The sequence below is a fragment of the Aotus nancymaae genome, unplaced genomic scaffold, assembly GCF_030222135.1.
Source record: "Aotus nancymaae isolate 86718 unplaced genomic scaffold, 86718_ANA_hifiasm-v0.15.2.pri h1tg000036l, whole genome shotgun sequence".
Classification (NCBI taxonomy): domain Eukaryota; kingdom Metazoa; phylum Chordata; class Mammalia; order Primates; family Aotidae; genus Aotus; species Aotus nancymaae.
In genome coordinates this window covers 47,182,675-47,205,014 of record NW_026988450.1, presented here as the reverse complement: position 1 = coordinate 47,205,014, position 22,340 = coordinate 47,182,675, and the positions used below count along the sequence as shown (strand labels likewise).

The 22,340-nt window shown below is 38.5% G+C and overlaps 1 protein-coding gene across 2 annotated transcripts in view; it reads left to right on the top strand.

The window, feature by feature from the left end:
• NIPAL2 (NIPA like domain containing 2) overlaps nt 1-22,340 on the top strand; it is a 99,798-nt gene that overhangs the window by 71,991 nt on the left and 5,467 nt on the right. For both annotated transcript variants that reach the window (XM_021675756.2, XM_012455808.3), the window contains exons 6-9: nt 5,250-5,346; nt 12,704-12,839; nt 14,726-14,814; nt 21,650-21,713. In XM_021675756.2, the coding sequence (XP_021531431.1) occupies nt 5,250-5,346; nt 12,704-12,839; nt 14,726-14,814; nt 21,650-21,713 (386 nt within the window). The remainder of the gene's footprint in view (nt 1-5,249; nt 5,347-12,703; nt 12,840-14,725; nt 14,815-21,649; nt 21,714-22,340) is intronic.

Here is a 22,340-nt window from a genome sequence, read left to right as displayed (position 1 = left end):
GTTTAAATTGTTAAACACCTAAGTAATATTTAATCCTCAGATGTGGCAAATTCTGTGCTTTTCTGCAAGCCCTGACTGCAAAGATAATAATTACAGTAATTAAGACTATTCTTTGACATATCAGTCATCTAATTCTATGTATTATACCAAGTATAAATAAGAGCACCTGAATTGGCTTTCAGGACTGATCAAATAACTTCTAAAATATGTATAAGCCTGAATACGTTTTATATTTCTCACAAAAGGAATTATAATATTGCAGCACCCACTAGCTCACATCAACCCCTTGTCTTGTGTGTTTGCCTGCCCCAGACGGAAGTCTGTTTTTCCTTCAAGGCTTACATTAAATGGAAGCCTCACAGAGACAAGGCCCAGGAGCTTTCCCTCTGATCTGGTACAGAAAAGAAAGGAAGTAAGATTTGAGAAGCTCAGTGTCTACCAGCCAGAGAAGAATAAAGTGCCCTTCACTCACGCACTAAAACAGCCTTTCCCGGCCTGTCTGCCACAGAAGGGCAATCCCCATCCTTGCCAAAACACAAAGAGTAGGGTTTTCAAGGTCAAACTAGGTGAGAAAGATTCCGCATAACAAGGCCTGTGAAATTCATCCTCTCTGTTAGCATGTTGAAAGCTAGACATCCTGTAAGAATGAGAAAGGTTTGATTTTGTTAATCCTACATGCCCCAGGCTTATTTGATCACGAGGGCTTTTTCTCGGAAGGACCTTTTGTTGAGTAATACCTATGAGCAAATGTGTTCTGCAAAACCCACATTAGAAAATGTAGCCCTAAGTCTCAATTACTTCATGTTATTTGGCAGGCTTGGTCATGGCCATTTCGCTCACCCGGATTTTCCAAAAGACTATTCAAATGGAAACCTCTTTTGTGAACATAAAATCCTTCACAAAATAATCTACACAGTGCTCATTTTCTCTCAGACAAAAAAATTAAATCAGTAGATGCCGGGGCCAAGCCTGTCATTCGGTGTCATTCTATACCCTAAACCTGATTATTAAGTCAGCCTTTCTAACAAAGCTGCGACAAAACCCACCATCAGGTATTAGAAACCTAAGGGAGAAAACTGTATTTTGTTTTGGTTTGTTTTGTCTTTGAGATGGACTCTTGCTCTGTCTCCCAGGCTGGAGTGTAGTGGTGCGATCTTAGCTCACTGCAACCTCCGCCTCTCGCATTCAAGGGATCCTCCTGCCTCAGCCTCCCAAGTAGCTGGGACTACAGGTGCCCACCATCACACCCAACTAATTTTTGTATTTTTAGTAGAGACAGGGTTTCACCATATTGGCCATGCTAACTCCTGACCTTGTGATCCGCCTGCCTTGACCTCCCAAAGTGTTAGGATTACAGGCGTGAGCCACCGTGCCCGGCCAAAAACTGTATGTTTTTATAGGACATCAGTATCTATGGCATGATGTTATTTGCTTTATTGTCTGAATGCAAATATCACTTGTGTGTCCACTCAAGAGTCCACTTCTTCGGTAGCATTAGCCAACACTCTCTGAGCAGCTGAGCCCTACGTCTAGCTCAGGCTACATTCTGTTCTTTACCTGCCCACTGGCCCTATACATGGGGTGCTGTTATCCTCTGCATCTGGTGGATGGCGAAGTTGGGGCTGGGGAAGGTCCAGGAACTTGTTTAAGGTCACATAAGTACTAAGCGTTAGAGCCAGAACACAAAACCAGTTTGTTCATTTCTGGGATGCACATGCCTTACTCAGTGCCTCTCTCTACAGAATAAACTGTACCAAGGATCAGATCTTTGTCCAAACCTGGCCCTAGAGAGAACCTTCGCAGAGCTCATTTCTTGTGGACAGAGAAGCCATATGCTGTGGTCATAGACTATGCGTTCGAGAACTTAGTGAGGGAAGATGAGGCAAAATCAGGCTCAGATATTGGTACCAGCAGTGGGGCATCCAGTGCTGAAATTTTGTCTATCTCTTTTGCCACGTACCCCTTCAGCTGCCAGTACCCTTTGAATTAGGTCGGTGCAAAAGTAATTGTGGTTTTTCATTACTTTTAATGGGGGAAACTGTAATTACTTTTGCACCAACCTAATACAGAACCCCTTTGCCATGTAAAGTAACATCTTCACAGCTTCCAGAGATTAGACCAGGGACTTCTATGAGGGGGCCATTATGCTGCCTATCAGAGCTGCATCATTTAGCCCCTCTGAGCCTCAGTTTCCTCACCTGTAAACTGATGATAGCACCTACCTCCTAAGTGGTTGTGAGGATTCAATGAACTTGTACACAGAAAGCCCTGAGAACAGTGCACAGGATGTGGGGGACGCACAGCAAGCGCTGTTACTCTTTATAACCTGTGAGATGGCAATCAATACTGCAGCCTCTTCCTGGGGCACCGCAACTTGCAGACATCATGGCTTCTTTAATATTGATGTTTTCAGGGAGGAGAAAAAAAAAATGTTGCTAGAAAAAAATTAGCATTCACTCATACTGCTTTAATATTTTATTACTGGGAGCTGTGTGACTTCTCGCCACAGGCAGAACCAGGGCAACTAGAGTTATTCTGTGAATTATAGGAACTCATGTTTTATTTATCTGAAGCCACAGAGATGGAATTTGCCCACACACACAAAAAGTCATACATGGTTTCTAGAACCGGTAACAAATGCCTGCAAAAATTAATAATCGGCATGATCATCAATTTACCTAAGGGGCTCTGTGTGTTAGCGCAGGAAGAGCTTTCTTTTCTCCAGCAACAAATACAGTGGCCCAAATGCTGCTGTGAGTTGTCTGTAATTCTCATGTGAGAAATGGAAGCCTGTGGTTGAGGGGAGACCGAAACCAGAGGGATAGTTCTGTTAACAATTGGTGAGCTGCACAGAAATTAGGACACTCAATGTTTTGATGGCTGTTTTAGGGAAGGCAAAGAGATAGGAGTTTAATAGCTTTTGTAGCACTACTCAATTAAATTAAAGGTCTGGCAAATAAGTCCCAAAAAGAAACAGTTAAAATAATTGGTTTAATTTGCCAGGAGAAGAAAAGACAAAGGGATGATTTCATCTTCCATATTAGATGAAAAGGTTTTTAAATGAGGAGATAAGGGCCTGCTGTTTCCCATGCCCACAGAGGATTAGAGGAAAAAACAAACCCACAAGCAAACCCTTGAATGGAAATAAATTTAAGTTGATTTAGAGAGGATGTTGTAAGTAGAATGCATTCCTGGAAATAGTGAAGTCCCTAACTCCTGTGGTTAAAAAAAGAAACAAAATTAGTGATGGTACTGTCTGCTGTTAGAAAAATGTACATTCATACTTACAAATTCAGTCCAAGGATACCATCTCTTAAAAAATAATAGCTTGGGATGGGTGTGGTGGCTCATGCCTATAATCCCAGCACTTTGGGAGGCTGAGGTGGGTGGATCACTTGAGGTCAGGAGTTCAAGACCAACCTGGCCAACATGGCAAAACCCCATCTCTACTAAAAATACAAAAATTAGTCAGGTGTGGTGGCAGGCACCTGTAATCCCAGCTACTCAGGAGGCTGAGGCAGGAGAATCACCTGAACCCGGGAGGCAGAGGCTGCAATGAGCCGAGGTCGCACTATTGCATTCTAGCGTGGGCAACAGAGCGAGACTCCATCTCAAAAAAAAAGATGTTAAAACAAAAATAAAACTGAAAACTCAAAATTATACTAGAGTTCTTAAGGATTGGAAAATTTTAGACTTGCAGTCAATTAATATTTATTAAACAGTCAATTTATTAGACATTAGGTCTTTTTTGGCAAGTTATTTGTAATAAATTTGAGATGTGATTTACTCATTAATTCCATCAGTACTCACTGAATGACCAACTGCGTGCCAGGCACCAGAGATTCGGTGGTAAAAAGAGTGGGTAAGATTCATGTTCTAGGGCTGACATTCTACTAGGGAAGACAGACCAGAAACACATAAATAGATGAACAAGAAATGATGATGGCAAAATGCTCCACAGCAACCTGAAGCTGGGGGTGTAACAGAATAATGGGTGGCTCTGTTAGATCTGAAGAGTTGGTGAACTCTCAGAGAGTTGGCATTTGACCTGCGAGCTGAGTGAGGAGGAGGAGCCATTGTGTAAAGATCAGCGAAAGAGCATTCCCAGCAGAGCAAACAATGTAAAGGCCCAGGCAGGAGTAATCTGAGGATTGCCAAGAACTGGGGGAAAAAGAATTTAAAAACATTGCCATTGAGGCTGGCACAGAGTGGACCATCCAGGAGTGAGTAGTAAAAAATGAGGTCCAGGGAGTTGCCTGGGACTTTGTGATCCAGAAGGGAGTTTGGATTTTATTCTAAATATGATAGGAAACCACAGGAGGTTTCAGCAAACAATGAATGGGTCTAGTTTATATTTTTGTTACATGCATCATCCTGGACAAATGTCACAAATGTCACGGTGGAAAAAAGCAAGCAAGTGAAAGCAAGTATGATTCCACTTGTATAAAGTCCAAACATGCAATAATAAACTGGGTACCATTTAGGAACACATAAAAATGCAATAAACTATAAAGAAAGTGAATGATAAACACACATTTTCAGTGTAGTGTTTCCTGGGGAGGTTAAAGGAGGAAGGAGTGCAGCTGGAGAGGGGCACACGAGAAGCTTCAGAGATGTCAGTAGGTTCTGTTTCTTAGGTTGGGTGAAGGGTCTGTGAGTGCCTGTCATATTACTCTAAATCCCTTTGATGTGCATCATATATGTTCTCTATGAATAAAATATTTCATTATCCAAATGGTGGTTTTAAATGATTCTTCTGGCTATGGAATGGCTGGATTACAGAGAGGCAAGAGTAAAATCAGAGATGAGTTAGAAGCAAATGCAGCTATCTAGAGAGGATGGGGGAAAGGGAGTGGTTAGGGTGTGTGCAACAGGGAGTGTGGGAATGCCACTAACGAGGGCAAAGGCCCCGGAGGAACAAACTGGGAAGATAGGAATGGAGTGGTAGGTGTTACTCACATTAACGTGGCGTGTCTATTAAACATGCATGTGGAAATGTCTTGTAGATACTTGGGGAAATGAGACTGGACTCCCAGGGAGGTCAGGACTGGAGATTACTGGCAGGAGGGGTGTTTGAGCTCTGGGTCTGGAAGGCCCAGGTGCTTATACTGCTCTCCTGTGTCGGCCCTAGGAACCTCAGCCACCCTCAACTCTCATATGAGAACTGCTGCAAAATCAAAATGAGAAGTGTGGCATTTTGAAGACTTTGTGTAGAATAACTTACTCTTTTCCGTCTTTTTCATTTCTAGATTTTAGAAATCTTAATTTTCTGCATTCTCCTATATTTCTATAAAAGAAAAGGAGTGAAGCACATGGTGATTCTGCTAACCCTGGTGGCACTTCTAGGTAAGGGTGTATTTTGTTTTCTTATTCTTAATTGAGCTATGCTGAGTCATAAATGAGGTTTGAAGGAAAATACTTGAGCATTCTACTCCTTTCTCAATGTTTATATTTTTCAGCTCTGATCTATAGAAAGAAACTGAGTCTATATTATAAAAAGTATACATTGCCTGTCCATTACTGTAATTGATATATATTTAATTATTTTAAAAATACATTTTAGGATTTTCTGCTTCTTGATAACCTTATTTGCTCCCTGACAATTAAGATATTTGTTAATAAGTAATTGAAAATCTTAAAAAAGAAACAAATTAATGAACCTAGTTGGAACTCTCGTGTCAGGAATTGGTTAGCAAGACCTATAATACTGTTTATATTTTCTTTAAAAACTTTAAAATGTGACTAATATGAAACATCAATGTAAGCAGTATGATTTCCACATTTTTTTCATTCATTGTTTACCAATCCATTTACTTTTTCCAGAGGCACCTTGTTAGAGTTAAAAATGAGTGCTTAGATAAACCCACTATATATTTTTTAATATATCTTCCCTCCCTTCTCCTTTTCTGTCTCTTTATGTCTCTCTGTCCCTATCTCTTTCTTTACTTCTCTTTCTCTCTCTTTCCCCCACCCCTCCACACAGGCACAGACACACACACACACACACACACATACACTCATGGATACCAACACCAGGAGATCTCACTAATCATTTAGGAAATTCCTTTTTTAAAAATTTATTTGTAATTCTTCCTTTATTTTCTCTTTGCCAGTCAAATGACCTAAGCATCATGTGTCGTTTGCCATGACCTGGAAGGCTGTGCTCATACCCCTGGGGCAGCATCCAGCCCCCATGTTAATGAGGCGCTGGGTTTTCCTGTTCCTATCCCATCAACTAGTTCTGTTTTTTGTACTGGAAGATTTGTGTTTTTGATAGTTACTTATAGAAACAAATGTACTCTATGCTATATTTAGGTATGCTGTAGATCAAGAGAAGAGAAAGAGAACTTTATATTTGTTTCTTTCCAAATTATCAAGTAGGGAAAACAAAAGCACACACCTAAGAAACAAAATGTACCTTGTATAAGAAAATGTTGAAAACAAATCAAACTTTAAATAGGAATGTAAGATAACAGAATTAAGATAATGCATAGCAGTGATGATAATAAATGTAAATGGAATAAGTTTACCTAGTAAAACAAACAAAAAAAAAGAAACATGCTCAAATTGGACGTCAGAGAAACTTCCAGATTGATTTTGAAATGATTCTGAAATTGAATTCAGCCAAGTTGCACTAGTACAGGCGTAAGGGTAATTAAAATAGCTGCCGCCATGCTTCTTTCTCCTAATATCTCCTCCTCTCAACCCCAGTCCTGTCATGATAAATACTAAGACAGGGGCTCTCCCAGCAGTGCCAGGGCTGGTACCCTTTCTGATTGGCCCTTGCAGGTTGCCAAGTGTTTTGGCTACATACATAAATTTTCAATAATTTTCATTAAAAAAACAAGGTAACTCAGGTTGAAAGTAAAAAAAAGCAGGAGATTATGATATTATTAAATGAAAATTAAGGCAGAAGATATTACATGACAAAATGAGAAGATTTATCCTGACAAAATGAGCACAATCCACAAAAATAGCATATCCAATATGCAATGGAAAATCTGCAGACAATGCAAAACTGCGTTAACAGAAATATAAGGGGATTAGGAGACTTCTCTCAACTCATGGAAGATAATTAGACAGAAAGCCATATAAAGACAGAGGATCTGAATAATTAATCAGAATAAATAATCTAAATCCTGAAAACAGAGAATAAACTTTCTTTCAAGTGCCTGTGTAACATTTACTAAAGTTGATCACATAATTGGCCATGAAGAAATCCTTGATAAATTCCAGGAAGTTGAAATAGTACAGACCACATCCTCAGATCACAGTGAAATAAAAACAGAAAAATAATAACAAAAATAGAAACCAGTAAAACTCTACCACCTGGAAATGTTAACAGTACTCCTAAACTGCAGCTGTGCAAAGTAGAAACCAAGATTTAATTGCAGCATTTTAAAATTATTATTAAAGCACTTAATATTAAAACTAAAGTTTATGACTAATGCTATATTCAGAGGAAATTGCTTTACATGTAAGTCAATTAAACATTCAACTCAAGAAATTAGAAAAAATACTGAAATAAAGCTAAAGAAAGCAGAAAGAGCATTTAATTAAAAAGGCAAAAATTAATGAAATTGCTTATTTTTAAATGAATTTTGAATAAATTGCTTATTTTTAAATGAAAATAATTATGGAGGAAATAAAGGAGTTGTTGAAAAGCTGTATCCTAAAAAAAGAACCAGACCAAAAGAGTTCCAGCGTATCTTCAAATCCTTAAGGAATAGATTATTCTGATGTTGTTGCAACTATGTGAGGACATAAGAAGAAAGCTTTTACTTTTTAAAAAGCATAATCAGATAAGACTCACCTCCCAAATGGAAAAAAATATAGAACAAATAAAAAACACTATGAATTAATATCACTGCAAAATATTGATACAAAAATCCCAAATAAAATATTAGCAAATAAAGCACAGAGCAAATCATACTCAGTAACCCAGTGGTCTTTGTTTTATTTTTTGGTTGTTTTGAGATAGACAGCGCCTTGCTCTGTCACCCAGACTGGAGTGTAGTGGCACAATCGTAGATCCCTGCAGCCTCAAAATCCCGGGCTCAAGTGATCCTCCTACCTCAGCCTCCTGAGTAGCTGGGATTACAGATGTGTAGCACCATGCCTGGCTAATTTTTTTTTCTTTTTTTTTTTTTTGAGACAGAGTTTCGCTCTTGTTACCCAGGCTGGAGTGCAATGGCGCGATCTTGGCTCACCGCAACCTCCACCTCCTGGGTTCAGGCAATTCTCCTGCCTCAGCCTCCTGAGTAGCTGGGATTACAGGCATGCGCCACCATGCCCAGCTAATTTTTTGTATTTTTAGTAGAAGCGGGGTTTCACCATGTTGACCAGGATGGTCTCGATCTCTTGACCTCGTCCACCCGCCTTGGCCTCCCAAAGTGCTGGGATTACAGGCGTGAGCCACCGCACCCGGCCTAACTTTTTCTTTTTTCTTTTGTAGAGATGGTATCCCTATGTTGCTGGAGCTGGTGTCAAACTCCTAGGCTCAAGCGATCCTCCTGCCTCACCATCCCAAAGTGCTGGGATTACAGGCATGAGCCACTGCCCCCGGCCCAAGTAGTCTTAATAATAACTGGTTCTTCTTTGTAACACTTACAACAATTTGTACTTCATATTCTACTTATATGTTTATATGTTGTCATGAGTCCCTCTTCCTGGCCAGATGAGCTATGTGAGGACATAGACCGTGTCTATTATTTACAGTATATATTCTTTAAGTAGAATTGATCATAGTGAGTACACAGTAAACATTAATTTAATTAACTATGGGAATGAAAGAAGGATTCTTTAAGAAATTCATTAATATAGTTCATCAAGTTTCATAATGTACCCCTAATAAAGAAGTTGATGGTGAAATACCAGAAGTGGTCTTATTACAGCAAGAAATAAGTGGTCTTATTATAGCAAGAAATAAGAACCAAGATGCCCACTCTGGACTGTGTGCTCATCTTGAATATTGTACAATGAACATTAGTGCCTTTAAAAAATGATTATGAAAGTCATGTTGTAGCTTAGGAAGATATGTACAGTGATATATAAAATGGAAAAAGTAACACACAACATTTTACCCACTTTTCACTGTGATTAGTAAAACATACACGAGGCAAAAACTGGAACTGCATGAGAAGTAGCAAAGTACATAGGTGGATTTTTTTCTTTACTTTATTGTTGTCATGATATTGCTTGTGTGATTGATAATAAATAGAATCAAAAAATGGAAATAGCAAATGAGCGTAGTCAGAAGAAAGAAACCTGGCTTCTGGTGAGCTTCCCCCTTTGCCAGTGGCAGTGATCATTCTTAGAGGACTCCAGGTCGGGCTCAGTGGCTCACGCCTATAATCCCAGCACTTTGGGAGGCCAAAGCAGGTGGATCACCTAAGGTCAGGATTTTCAGACCAGCCTAGCCAACATGGTAAAACCCCGTCTCTACTAAAAATACAAAAATTAGCTGGGTGTGGCAGGTGCCTGTAATCCCAGCTACTCAGGAGGCTGAGGCAAGAGAATAATTTGAATCTAGGAGGCTGAGGTTGCTGTGAACCGAGATCATACCATTGCACTCCTGGCGACAAGAGCAAAACTCCGTCTCAAAAAAAAAAAAAAAAAAAAAGATTCCAAAGCCTCTGGGCTGATCAGGAAACCAGGAAAGCCAGGAAGTCCTCCTTTACCCGTGGAACACTCTGGTTGTCAGAGACAAATTAATAAGTAAAATGTTTATGGCTCTCATAAGGAAACATTGATGGCAACCTAGGAAAAATTTGGGAAGGAGCTATTGATGAAAAATTAAGAGGAAATTGAGAGGGCCAAATTTCAAAAACATCTCAGCAGATGTTTAGAAAAAATGGTGTTATTCTAATGATGAAAGTATATATGATAATTATTGATAATTAAGAAAATAGAAAAAGATACAAAGAAAAATATAAAAATTTGTGTAATTGAGCACTGTATGACAGAGTATTTCTGCTACTCTCTGGAGGGCAGTTTGCTAGTATATTTTACAAGCCTTCACAGTGGCTGTCAACAGGAATTCCCCTTTAGGTGGTTTTCCTAAGGAAATAGGCAGAGTGATATACAAAGATTTGTGTTCAAGAATATTCATCACAGCCCAATTTTTAATGGCAAAAATTGGATACAAGCTAAATATCCAAAAATAGGAAACTGCCAAAATAAATTGTATATTCATACAAAAGCATGCTCTATGGTCAACGAAAGTCATGCTTTATTTTTAGTAGAGACAGGGTTTCATCATCTTGGCCAGGCTGATACTAGCTGGGTGTGGTGGTGGGCGCCTGTAATCCCAGATACTCGGGAGGCTGAGGCAGAGAATTGCTTGAACCCGGGAGGCAGAGGTTGCAGTGAGCCGAGATCGCACCACTGTACTCCAGCCTGGGCAACAGAGCAAAACTGTCCCAAAAAAAAAAAAGTCATGCTTTACAAGAATACTTAATGGCATACAAAATACATAATGGTAAATAGGTTCCTAAGTGGCATATACTTGGAAAATAAATTCCTAAGTAGCATATAACTTATGATTCACATGTTGCAACATATTCATACTTAGGAAAATAACAACATGCCCAAATGTCAGAAATGATTTGGTGTGAGTGCTGAAACTACAGGAGATTTTAATTTTCCTTTCCAGGCTTTTCTACATTTTCCAAAAATTTTAAATGAATGTGTTTACCTTTACAGATTTTTAAAAATGAATTTAAAGTTAATTCATTATCCCAGTGCTAGAGATAACCACTGACAATATCTTGATGTAGTTTCTTCTAGCCCTTTTTTTCTGTGCATACCTAAGTACTTTCTATTTTTAAGTATAATGTTAGAACATTGCATTACAGTTTTGTATTTCCACCTATCCTCATCAACCACCCCCAAAAATACTTAGAAGTACTCAACACCAGCCTAGAAATAACTTACAGAGTTAAAATAGTGATTAATCAGTTGACGATTGTGCATGCTTTGAAAATATGATTGGCAATAGAAACTGTTAGTTTGTTTAGCAGTTTAACAGATAATTCTAGTTTTGTCTTTGTTTTGTGTTTAAGTATAATATAAAATCAGATAGTGGTTAAATCAGATGACCTTTAAGGTCCTTCGCAATTCTGAGGTTCTGAGGCTAATGGAACAGTACATTCAACTCCCATTAATTATCCCGTTGGGAAACCTCGCTGTTCAGACCACAAGATCATAATCACATTGTACTCCAATTTCAGTCAGTGTTTAGGAGGAAATCGAGGTCCCTCAAGAGCTAACCTACAAACTTAAACCATCAAGTGACACACAGATCTCCACAGGTATTCAAAATGCCTAGTTTAGCTAAGATGTTACTATTGGCATAATCAGTAGGAAATAGGTAAAAGAATTAGGTCAAAAGACATTTTAAGATGGAGAGAGGCCTGATTGTAAGGGCCTCTTTGTTGAGGATTGGGGATTTGTTTTTATAATTTATTATTGATGTCCTTTGTCAATTATGATTTTTAACTGAAAGAAAAGCCTAATTTAGAAGTGTGCCCTAGTACCCTTCAAGTTAAAGTATATTTCAGTTTTTGGAAAAGGATATTATGGGAGGCTCTTCTTGGCTGGTCACCACTTGCTATTTTAAATATATATAAATATATTTCAAATATATATATATACCTTTTCAAATAAAAGGAAGAAAATTCAGATATATTATGACCAAGCAGATCAACAGCAACAAAGGGAGTATTTCTCCTTCGCATTGCCTTTGACTTATAATTTTTTGATTTCATGTAAAAATTATTTTTTAACTTTCAGTGGGTTTCAGCTAAATTATGGAATTATCAGCAACAGTAAATTCAAGGGACATAAGACAGAAAGCATTCTCTTCTTCCTTACAGAAAGATGATGTTGCTGGAAAATGTTTCTATTACTTTCATAGTGATATAACCTTACCAAGTTACTTTTTCTTAATTGCTGTTTGGAACCTATGAAAAGTTTGTTCTCATAAGGGATTGGTTCCTCTTTAGTATAGAAAAGAAATAGATATTGCTTATATAAACCTTAAATTTATGGTTCACCCTGAGAAATGAATACTCAACTCTGGTCCTGCTTCCAAGTATTGTCATTGTCAAAAGTATTTTTAATGAAACTTCCAGGTATCGCCTAACAAAAAGGCTTATACATAGACTTAGTGCAACTCACTTGATCTTAGTCAAAAGGCTGAGACGCAATAACTTAGTACAACCCTAAGTAAACTCAAGAAGTGAGCTGCATTTCACTTTCCAGTCTTCTCATCTCTTTGGTTTTTAAATTTTCAGTATAGTTTAATAGTTATTTTCTCATTAATGTCACATGGATGACCTGACTTTTCTTACCTCCTCCCTCCATTGTTTTTGCCTTTCCCATCTACTAGTAATTATAACCTCCACAGCATTCTTTCAACTGTTAGGGCTGGAAAAGGAGCATCTTGCTCCGAAGATAAAAAGCACACAGTCACACAGCAGACCTTTAGCTGATTTAAGCAAATTTGAAATCCAGCACAGCTAGAGCTATGAGGCCACTGCTTGGTTAATGTCGTATCCCTTCCTACACCTCTCACAGCCGTGTTCATTCTTAAAGCATAATTGGTATATTTGCTACACAACCACGTAAGCTTAAGATATTTATTTGTTAATTCTATCTCAAATATGTTCTTTATTTGTGTTTTTTCTTTTTTCTTTTTCAGCCTCATTGACTGTTATTTCAGTAAAGGCCGTCTCAGGCATGATCACTTTCTCTATGACGGATAAAATGCAACTAACTTATCCCATTTTCTATATCATGTTTGTCATCATGATAGCATCTTGTGTTTTCCAAGTCAAGTAAGTTAGCTTCTGCATACTCACTAATCTTTCAACATTCCTGTGCTTCTCTGGGCATTAATCTTTATTGGCTTCAGATGATAATTAAAATGAGCTACAACTGATTTCTAAGGGTGAAGGGCCTGCAGCTTGTCCTCAGCCAACATGCCTGGTTTCCTCCTTTGCATCTAATAAGGAGTTTTTACGAAACGTTGCCTTCATGTCTTTTGAGTTCTAAAGCGCAGCCTTAATCCAGCTAAGTGCACTTTGATAATTTCCTGATGCTCTTCTGCTTGTAATTAATATCCATGGTACACAGGTTGTCATTAGCAATAAATCAAAGGGGCAGGTCCACATCCAGGCTTTCATTCTAAATATAGGACACACATGAACCCTTCACCTTAGTTTCTTAGCTCATGTTCACTAATTGCCCAGAGATGGACAAAACCAGACGTTTGGCCGGGAGGGAAATCCTTTCTCCAAAATTTTGCGTCTTTGGCCAGAATTTCCTTTGTACCCATGGGATTGCGAAATGATTGTTTTATGTTTCTCTTGGGGCCTAATAGTGATGACATGGAACATTTTTAACTTCTGCTCTTCCCTGCCCCCACCTCCATCGGCTCTAATCACTTTCCCTCCATCTCACACTGGGATTGTGCCTTTGCCTGCTGGGATTTCTTGAGTTGACCTACAAGCTTTCTGTTCACCCCAAATGCTATGCAAAAGCACCGTCTAAGATAAGAAATCAGAGCTCAAACTCAGAACAAGAGTGGTTCCTTCTGCAGGTGTGAGAAGTACCATCTAATTGTTATGGGCTGAAGATAGGCCCTGTTACAGGGTCTGTGGAGAGTTACCAGAGAAACCTGATGTTTTGTCACTGGTTTGCCATTTCCTTATAAAGCCTGTGTTTCTAATACTTGAATTTTGCTATTTTGTTTTCTCTTTATTCTTCTGAATTGATTGGGACTGCCACAGTATCTTTTGGGATTAGTGGCATTATCGTCACACTATGTAAATTTGACAGGCAGACACGATTGGAGATAAACTGCATCCCATCACGCTTGTCTCATCTCTGTACCTATCAACTGTACAACTGTGGTTCTCAGCCTTGGTTGCCCATTAAAATGACCTGGTTTTTGTACATATATATACACATATATATATATAAGATCTGGCTTTTGTATGTATATGTACATGCATGCATACATGCACATACATGCATTTATATATACCCACATATGTGTACGTATACACACACCCAGACACTACCCACAAAGTACATTTTTCAATTGCTCTAGAGTAGGACCTAAGCATTAGTGCTTTTTAAAAGCACCCAGGTGATAGTGCAATTCACTGCTTAAAAAAACAATCTAGTCCCTAGCAGGGCAGCACAACACAGTTGTGTGAACTGAATTCATATTGCTGGCCAGAACGAGAAGCTGAGCTCGCACATGTGCTCTGCAGATGGAGCACTGAGCATTGTTTTTGAAACATTAAACATTCCTTTACTTCTCCATCTTCTTTCTTGGCACGTGGCATGTCAATGGATAGCTATACTATTCCCCAGATATGATATTTAACAGATTCTAGGGTCTATCCTAATGAATCAGGCCCAGTGTGATACTGGTCTAGCAGCTTGAATCGCTTCCAACTCAAACTTCTGTGGCCTCGGAATATGATTAATTGCTTTTCATTGTTACTGTTGTTGGTTTAAACAGACCATAAAACTTGACATCTGATCTCATACATCAGATGCATATAAGCTATGACTGCTGATTGGAAATGCCCTTTCACTGCACTTCCTTTCCCTTTGTAGTTGTAGCTAAAGAACATGCGTTTCTTGAAGTTATTGTTAACTTATTGCTGAATGTCTCTTAAAGCCAAAGCTCCAGTGTCTTCTGCCCTAGGTTCCTGAATCAAGCCACGAAACTCTACAATATGACAACAGTGGTGCCAGTTAATCACATTTTCTTTACAATCAGTGCCATCATTGCAGGTGAGTTTTGGTTTTCTATACATAGGTGATTCCAAGCATAAATGAAGTTTCTCCAGGAGTAAATGAGAGAATCCAGAAATCTTTAGGTTGTAAGGATCTGTGTGGCCTCCACCTGGTGTCTGAATTTCCCCCACGACAATCCTCCAGGAGAGGTTCCTCTACTTTGTGTGAATGCTCTCTGCCTCCTGGGTCAGCTCAGTCCTGCTTTGGATCACTCTCATTATCTGGAGATTTCTAAGTAGAAAGCATTTTCTGATACTGGTGCTGAAATGAGTTTCCCTGCAAATTCGAGACACTTATCTTTGTTCTGCTTGTTGGAGCCTTTCCTTGGCCAGCCCTTGTATTTGTCCATTTTGTGTTGCTATAAAGGAATACCTGAGACTGGGTAATTTATTTTAAAAAGAGGTTTATTTGGCTCATGGTTCTGCAGGCTGTACAGAAGAATGGTGCCAGCATCTGCTTCTGGTCAGGACCTCAGGAAGCTTTTACTCATGGTAGAAGGCAAAGGGGGAGCAGGCATGTCACATAGCAAGAGATGGGCCAAGGGAGAGGGGTAGGTCCCAGTCTCTTTAACAGCCAGATCTCATATGAATTCAGTACCGAAGGAGGACACCAAGCCATTTATGAAGGATCCACCCCCAGGACCCAAACACCTTCCTCTAGGCCCCACCTCCAACATTTGGGCATCACATTTCAACATGCAATTTGGAGGGGACAGATATCCAAACTATATCAGCCCTTCTGATCATCAAAGCAACTGAAAGTTTCTCTTGAGTCTTGTCTCTGGGCCATTCATACCCAGTTCTACTAACTCTTCCCTATATGCCCTTCATCAGCTTGATCAAAGAGTACGGTCCAAAATGGAATTCAATGTTCCAGGGAAAGCCTGAGAGACAAGACTACTACCTTTGCTGTCTGGCCTCTATTTTTATACCATTGCAGGAATTTTATTTGTGAGGACCATTTTTTAAAAATATGACAGACATGATAGTGTTAAAACAAAAAGCATAAATTTGAAACTCAGTCCAAACCAAAAACAGTTGATTAAAGTCCATCATTTCTAAAGTCGGTACTGGTATGCCTTCACTCATTGGCTTATTTGATGTATTTACCACCTTCTTGATCTTGAGACTTAGTTTCTCAATGCAAAGTTTATCTATGTGGGGAGTAATTGAGGATTGTCTGTTTCCTAATTGGCACATTTTTTTCATCTTATGAGAAATAATGTGACTGTCAGTGGGTAATTCTTTGAAGTAATTAATGGATTTTCTGTTTTCCAAAATTGAAACTTAATAGTTAAAGATCCTACCCCATGACATCTAATTTTTTTAGTATTTTAAGCTAGTTAATAAAGATTGCAGATTGATATGTCTTAGAATTATTGGAAAAGGAAAATAAGCCAAAAAGAGTCATAGAAATGACATAAATCTAATAGTTAATATTAATGTGCATAAAGAATATAGTTGTCCTGATCAGAAGATTTTCTGCAGCCTGGGAACATAGCAAGATGCCATCTGTAAAAAACTGGGGAAAAAATTAGCCAGGTATGGTGGCACATACCTGTAGTCCCAGCTACTCAGGAGGCTGAGGCAGGAGGATCGCTTGAACTTAGAAGTTCGAGGTTACGGTGAGCTATAATCGCGCCACTGCTCTCAAGCCTGGGTGGCAGAGCAGGACCCCATCTCTAAAAAATAAAAGTTAAAAATAAATAAATAAAGATTTTTCTAGGCAGACCAACACGGCTGGGTCTTAATACTCAGCATACAGAGTAATTGTTGAGTCAGGGAGGCTGAGACCTTTTGGGAGCCATAAGAGTTCCTCTAGTGTTACTGGTGAGTAGAATGGTGGTAGAGCTTGCTGACTACTTCTCCTCTCTACCTCTATGAGAAAGCATAGCTTACAGTTGATATGAGATACCATATTTTGGCTACTAAATTAGTCAAGTTTTGTTTGTTCTTTTTATTGCAATAGCCAATGCTGATAAGGCTACAGTATCACAGGCATTCTTTTGGGCTGGGTAACGTGGTACCACCCTCCCAGAAATGAGTTTTGTAGTTTTTATTAAGAGCCTTAAAAATATTTCTACTCTTTGATTCTACAAGTCAACAACAAAAAACCAAATAACCTGATTTTAAAATGGGAAAACGACTTGAATAGATGTTTTTGAAAAGAAGATACATAAATGGCCAAAAGACATGAAAAGATGTTCAACACTTCTAATCATAAGGAAAATCCAAATCAAAACCACAATGAGATATAGTCTCACACCCAATAGGATGGCTGCTATTAACAAGAGAAAACAACAAATGGTGGTAAAGATGTGGATGAACTTGAACCTTTGTACACCATTGGTGGGAATGTAAAATGGTGCAGCCATTAGGGAAAACAGTATGGCAGTTCCTCAAAAAATTAAAAATGAAATTACCACATGATCTACCAATTTCATTTTTAGGCAAGAGAATTGAAAGCAAGGTCTTGAAAAGACATTTGTATATGTATGTTCACAGCAGCATTATTCACAAGAGCCAGAAGGTAGAAGCAACCCAAATGTCCATCAACAGATGAATAGATACACAAAATGTGGTGTATGTGTGTGTGTGTATATATATACACACACACACACACACCACACATATATATATATACACACACACACACACACATATGTATATATGGAATATATTCAGCTTTTAAAAGGAAGGAAATTATAACACATACTACAGCATAGATGAACCTTGAGAACATTATGCTAAGTGAAATAAGCCAGTCACAAAAAGGAAAATATTGTATGATTCCATTTATATATCTAGAGTAGTCAGACTTAATAGAAACAAAAGTAGAATGATGGCTGCGGGAAGGATGAAATGAGGAGTTGTATAATGGGAATAGAATACCAGTTTTGCAAGATGAAAAAGTTCTGGATATTGGTTGCAAAACACTATGAGCCTACTTATCACTACTGAATTATACATTGAAAAAAAATGATTGAGACGGTACATTTTATGTTATGTATATTTTACTATGAACTTATTAAATTGGAAAAAAAAATAGCCAGGTATAACGGCACACACCTGTAGTCTTAGCTACTCAGGAGGCCGAGGCGGGAGCATCACTTGAACCCAAGTTGGAGGTTACAGTGAGCAATAATCATGCCACTACTCTCCAGCCTGGGTGATGGAGCAGGATCCCATCTCTAAAGACATAAAAATTAAAAATAAATAAATACAGACTTTCTAGGAGGACCTAGAAAATCTCTAGAAACAGAAATTCCACTTATAAACCTTCCCCCATTCTAATGACCACAAAAATCCATAAAATACTGGGGGAAATGTGTTGATGAGGCATACCTCATTTTATTATGCTTTGCAGATGTTGCATGTTTTACAAATTGAAGGTTTGTGGCAACCCTGCATCGAACAAGTCAACTGGAATCATTTTTCCAACAGCATGTGCTCACTTCATATCTCTGTGTCACATTTTGGTAATTCTTGCATTATTTCAAATTTGTTATTATTATAGCTGTTGTAATGATCTGTGATCAGTGATCTTTAATGCTACTACCATAATTGTTTTGAGACACCACAAACTGCACCTGTGTAAGACTGCCAACTGATCGATAAATGTGTGTGTTCTGATGCTCCACTGACCAGCTGTTCCCACATCACTCTCCCTCCCCTTGGGCCCCTTTATCCCCTGGGACACAACAATATTGAAATCTGGCCATTTAATAACCCTACAATGGCCTGTAACTGATCAAGTGAGAGGAAGCATCACACAATCCTTCCCTTAAATCAAAAGCTAGAAATGATTAAGCTTAGTGAGGAAGGCATATCAAAAGCCAAGATTGGCTGAAAGGTAGGCCTTCTGCACCAAACAGTTAGCCAAGTTGTGAATGCAGAAGAAAAAAGTTTTTGAAGGAAATTTAAAGTGCTACTCCAGTGAATGAATAAGAAAGCAAAACAACCTTACCACTGTTATAGAGGAAGTTTGAGTGGTCTGGATAGATCAAACCAGTCATAATATTCCCTTATGCCAAAGCCTAATCTGGAGCAAGGCCATAACTCTTTTCAATTCTATGAAGGCTGAAAGAGGTGAAGAAATGACAGAAAAAAAGTTTGATGCTATCAGAGGTTGGTTCATGAGGTTTAAGGAAAGAAGCCATCCTCGTATCATAAAAATACAAAATGAAGCAGCAAGTGTTGATGTAAAAGCTGCAGCAAGTTGTCCAGAACATCTAGCTAAGATCACTGATGAATGTGGCTACACTGAAAAACAGATTTTCAATGTAGACAAAACCATCTTCTATTAGAAGAAGACACCATCTAGGACTTTCATGGCTAAAGAGAAAAAGTTAATGTCTGACTTCAAAGCTTCAAAAGACAGGCTGAGTCTCTTGTGAGGGGCTAATGCAGCTGGACACTTTAATTTGAAGCCAATGCTTATTAACCATTCTGAAAACCCTAGGGCCCTTAAGAATTATGCTAAATCTACTCTGCCTATACTCTCTAAATGAAACAACTAAGCCTGGATGACAACACAACTGTTTATGGCATCGGTTACCAAATATTTTAAACCTGCTGTTGAAACCTACTGACAAGAAAAAAGATTTCTTTCAAAATATTACTGCTTATTGACAATGCACTTAGTCACCCAAGAGCTCTTATGGAGATGTACAAGGAGATGAATGTTGTTTTCATGCGCACTAACACAGCATCCTTTCTGCAGCCCAGGGATCAATGAGTAATTTTGATTTTCATGTCTTATTATTTAAGACATACATTTTGTAAGGCCATAGCTCTCATAGATAGTGATTCTGCCGATGGATCTTAGTAAATTGAAAACTTTCTGATTTTCTTGATGTCATTAAGAACTTTTGTGATTAATGAGAGGAGGCCAAAATATCCACATTAACAGGAGTTCAGAAGAAGTCTATTCTAACCCTCCTGGATGATTTTGAAAGGTTCAAGACTTCAGAGAAGGCAGTAACTGCAGATGTGATGGAAATAGGAAAATAACTAGAATTAGAAGTGGAGCCTGAAAATGTGACTGAATTGCTACAACTTCATGATCAAACTTTAAAAAAAAAAATGGATGAGGAGTTGCTTTTCATAAAAGAGCAAAGAAAGTGGTTTCTTGAAGTGGAACCTACTCTTGGTGAAGATGCTAGGAACATTATTGAAATGACAACAAAAGATTTAGAATATTCCAGAAACTTAGTTGATAAAGCAGCAACTGTGTTCGAGAAGATTACGTAGAGATTTTGAAAGAATTTCTACTGTAAGTCAAATGGTATCAAACAGCATTGCATGCTACAAAGAAATCTTTCATAAGAGGTAATTGATGTGGCAAACTTCATTATGGTCTTACCTTAAGAAGTTGCCACAGCCACCCCAACCTTCAGCAACCACCACCCTGATCAGTCAACAACCATCAACACTGAGGCAAGACCCTCTAACTTGGAAAAAGATTAGGACTCACTACAGGCTCAAATGATCATTAGCATTTTTAGCAATAAAGTATTTTAAGGTATGTACATTTTTTAGATATAATGCTATTGCACATTAATAAACTATAGTATAGTGTAAACATAACTTTTATATACACTGAGAAACCAAAAATTTAGTGTGACTTGCTTTATTGAGAGATTAGCTTTATTGTAATGTGGTCTGGAACTAAACCCACGATATCTCCAAGGCACGCCTGTACAAAGAAGTACATTGCTCCTTTACTAAAGAAAAAAAAAATTGAAAAAAAAGGAAAAAAATATAGAAGCAACTTGAAATGACCTTAGAGAAGAATATTAGGGTAGATCAGTTTAAAATAACATGAAAACATTAAAATGATTATAAGAAAGTATGTAATAACCTCAAGTGTGCTTCAGAAAGTTTCATTCATTCAACAAATATTCACTAGAACTGGACAGGGCTTCTTCCTGTAAGAAGTTCATTCCCTAGGTAAGGAGATAAGGTGAAGATTGAGAAAGGCTCCTTGAGGATAGGTCTCTGTCTTGTCGTCTCTCCAGTACCTAGAGCAGTGGCTGACACACAGCAAACGTTCAATAAGTATTTGTTGGCTGGCTAGGAAGGATAACGCCACATACACAAAAAAACTTAATTCCAGGTGACATATAACTTAAAGATATCTTATTTAACAAAAACTCTATGAAGGCTTTGGAACATTAAATGCAGAAGAAATCATTGAGACCAACAGGGAGAGAAGCAAAGTACATCAAAGTAGATGATGCGTCCTTGTTTACCTTCACCCTAAAAGGAAAACCAGAAGATGAGAGGGGGGTTAGTAGGGAGAAGTGGAGCTAAGGTAGCACTTCAGCTGCTAGATTGTGCTCCGGTGCTTGAGTCACCATGTGGCCAGACCATCAGACCACTGGGCATTGCCAAGAGTGACACCATGGGTAACAGAAGCTGGCCTTAGGTGGCTGCCATGTCAGAGGCCCCAGAGTCCACCTACACTCTCAGGCCAGGCTGGCTGACCCCAACCTAAAACTGCAGGTGGGGAATAGTCGCTAGAGTCTTGTTTTCTTGTATGTTCCAGTGGGGCAATCCTGGACTGGATGAGAAATTTCTGCTTGCAAATGTATGTCAATTATGTTGATTTTATAATAATGATAATTATGTCAGGTATGCAGATCTGTGTTCTTTTTGGAACACTTCAGAATGTAAGTGTGGCGTACAAATTTTCTTAAACTGCTAAATGTACATTTTAAGGGTGACAATTTACTTTGAAAAAATAACATGAACATAATTTTACAAACAATATTTAGCTATTATAAATAACCTTACTTCAAAATCAGTGTTTTCTTCTCTTCCTATTACAGGTATCATCTTTTATCAGGAATTCCTTGGTGCTGCTTTTCTCACTGTATTTATATATCTTTTTGGGTGAGTAAATGCCTCAAAGGTAAAGTATATGAAATTCTATTACTTTTACATAGGATTTTTGGCATTGCACCTGAGGTATGGAAAATAATATAAGAAAGATCAGTTTCCTGAATTCCTAAAAGAAACATATTTTTTAACTTAGGGCCCTATGCCGGGCTTGATGGTTTTGGCTTTGGCTTTGTGATTTAGGTATCCCTCTGAAGTTCTGAAACATTGGGAATTTTCAATTACAAGACAAAGACAAGATACATCCACTGGCCCTTGTTACTCCACGACCTTTCTGTACTGTATCAGCCCTACTTCACCCTTGGGAACCCCTAGATTAGATCTAAATTAGAGAGCCATGATCCTCTAGGGTCACCCAAAATAGAAGGCAGGTAGATCCCTGGCTTTAGTCTTGATAACATCAGATTGGTAGCATCCCTTTCTTGTGTCAGAGTGTGCAGCTTGAACTCTCCCCAGAGATTTGGTGGGCATCATTGCTAGCATCACTTGCAAACAGAGAGCAGAACTTTGACAATATACAGTGTATAGGAGCTTCCATGACTCCATGAGGCACTTCATTAAATGCTTAACTGCTTCCTGATCTGGTAGTCAGCATGATCATTGTTATACAAACTTGAGCCT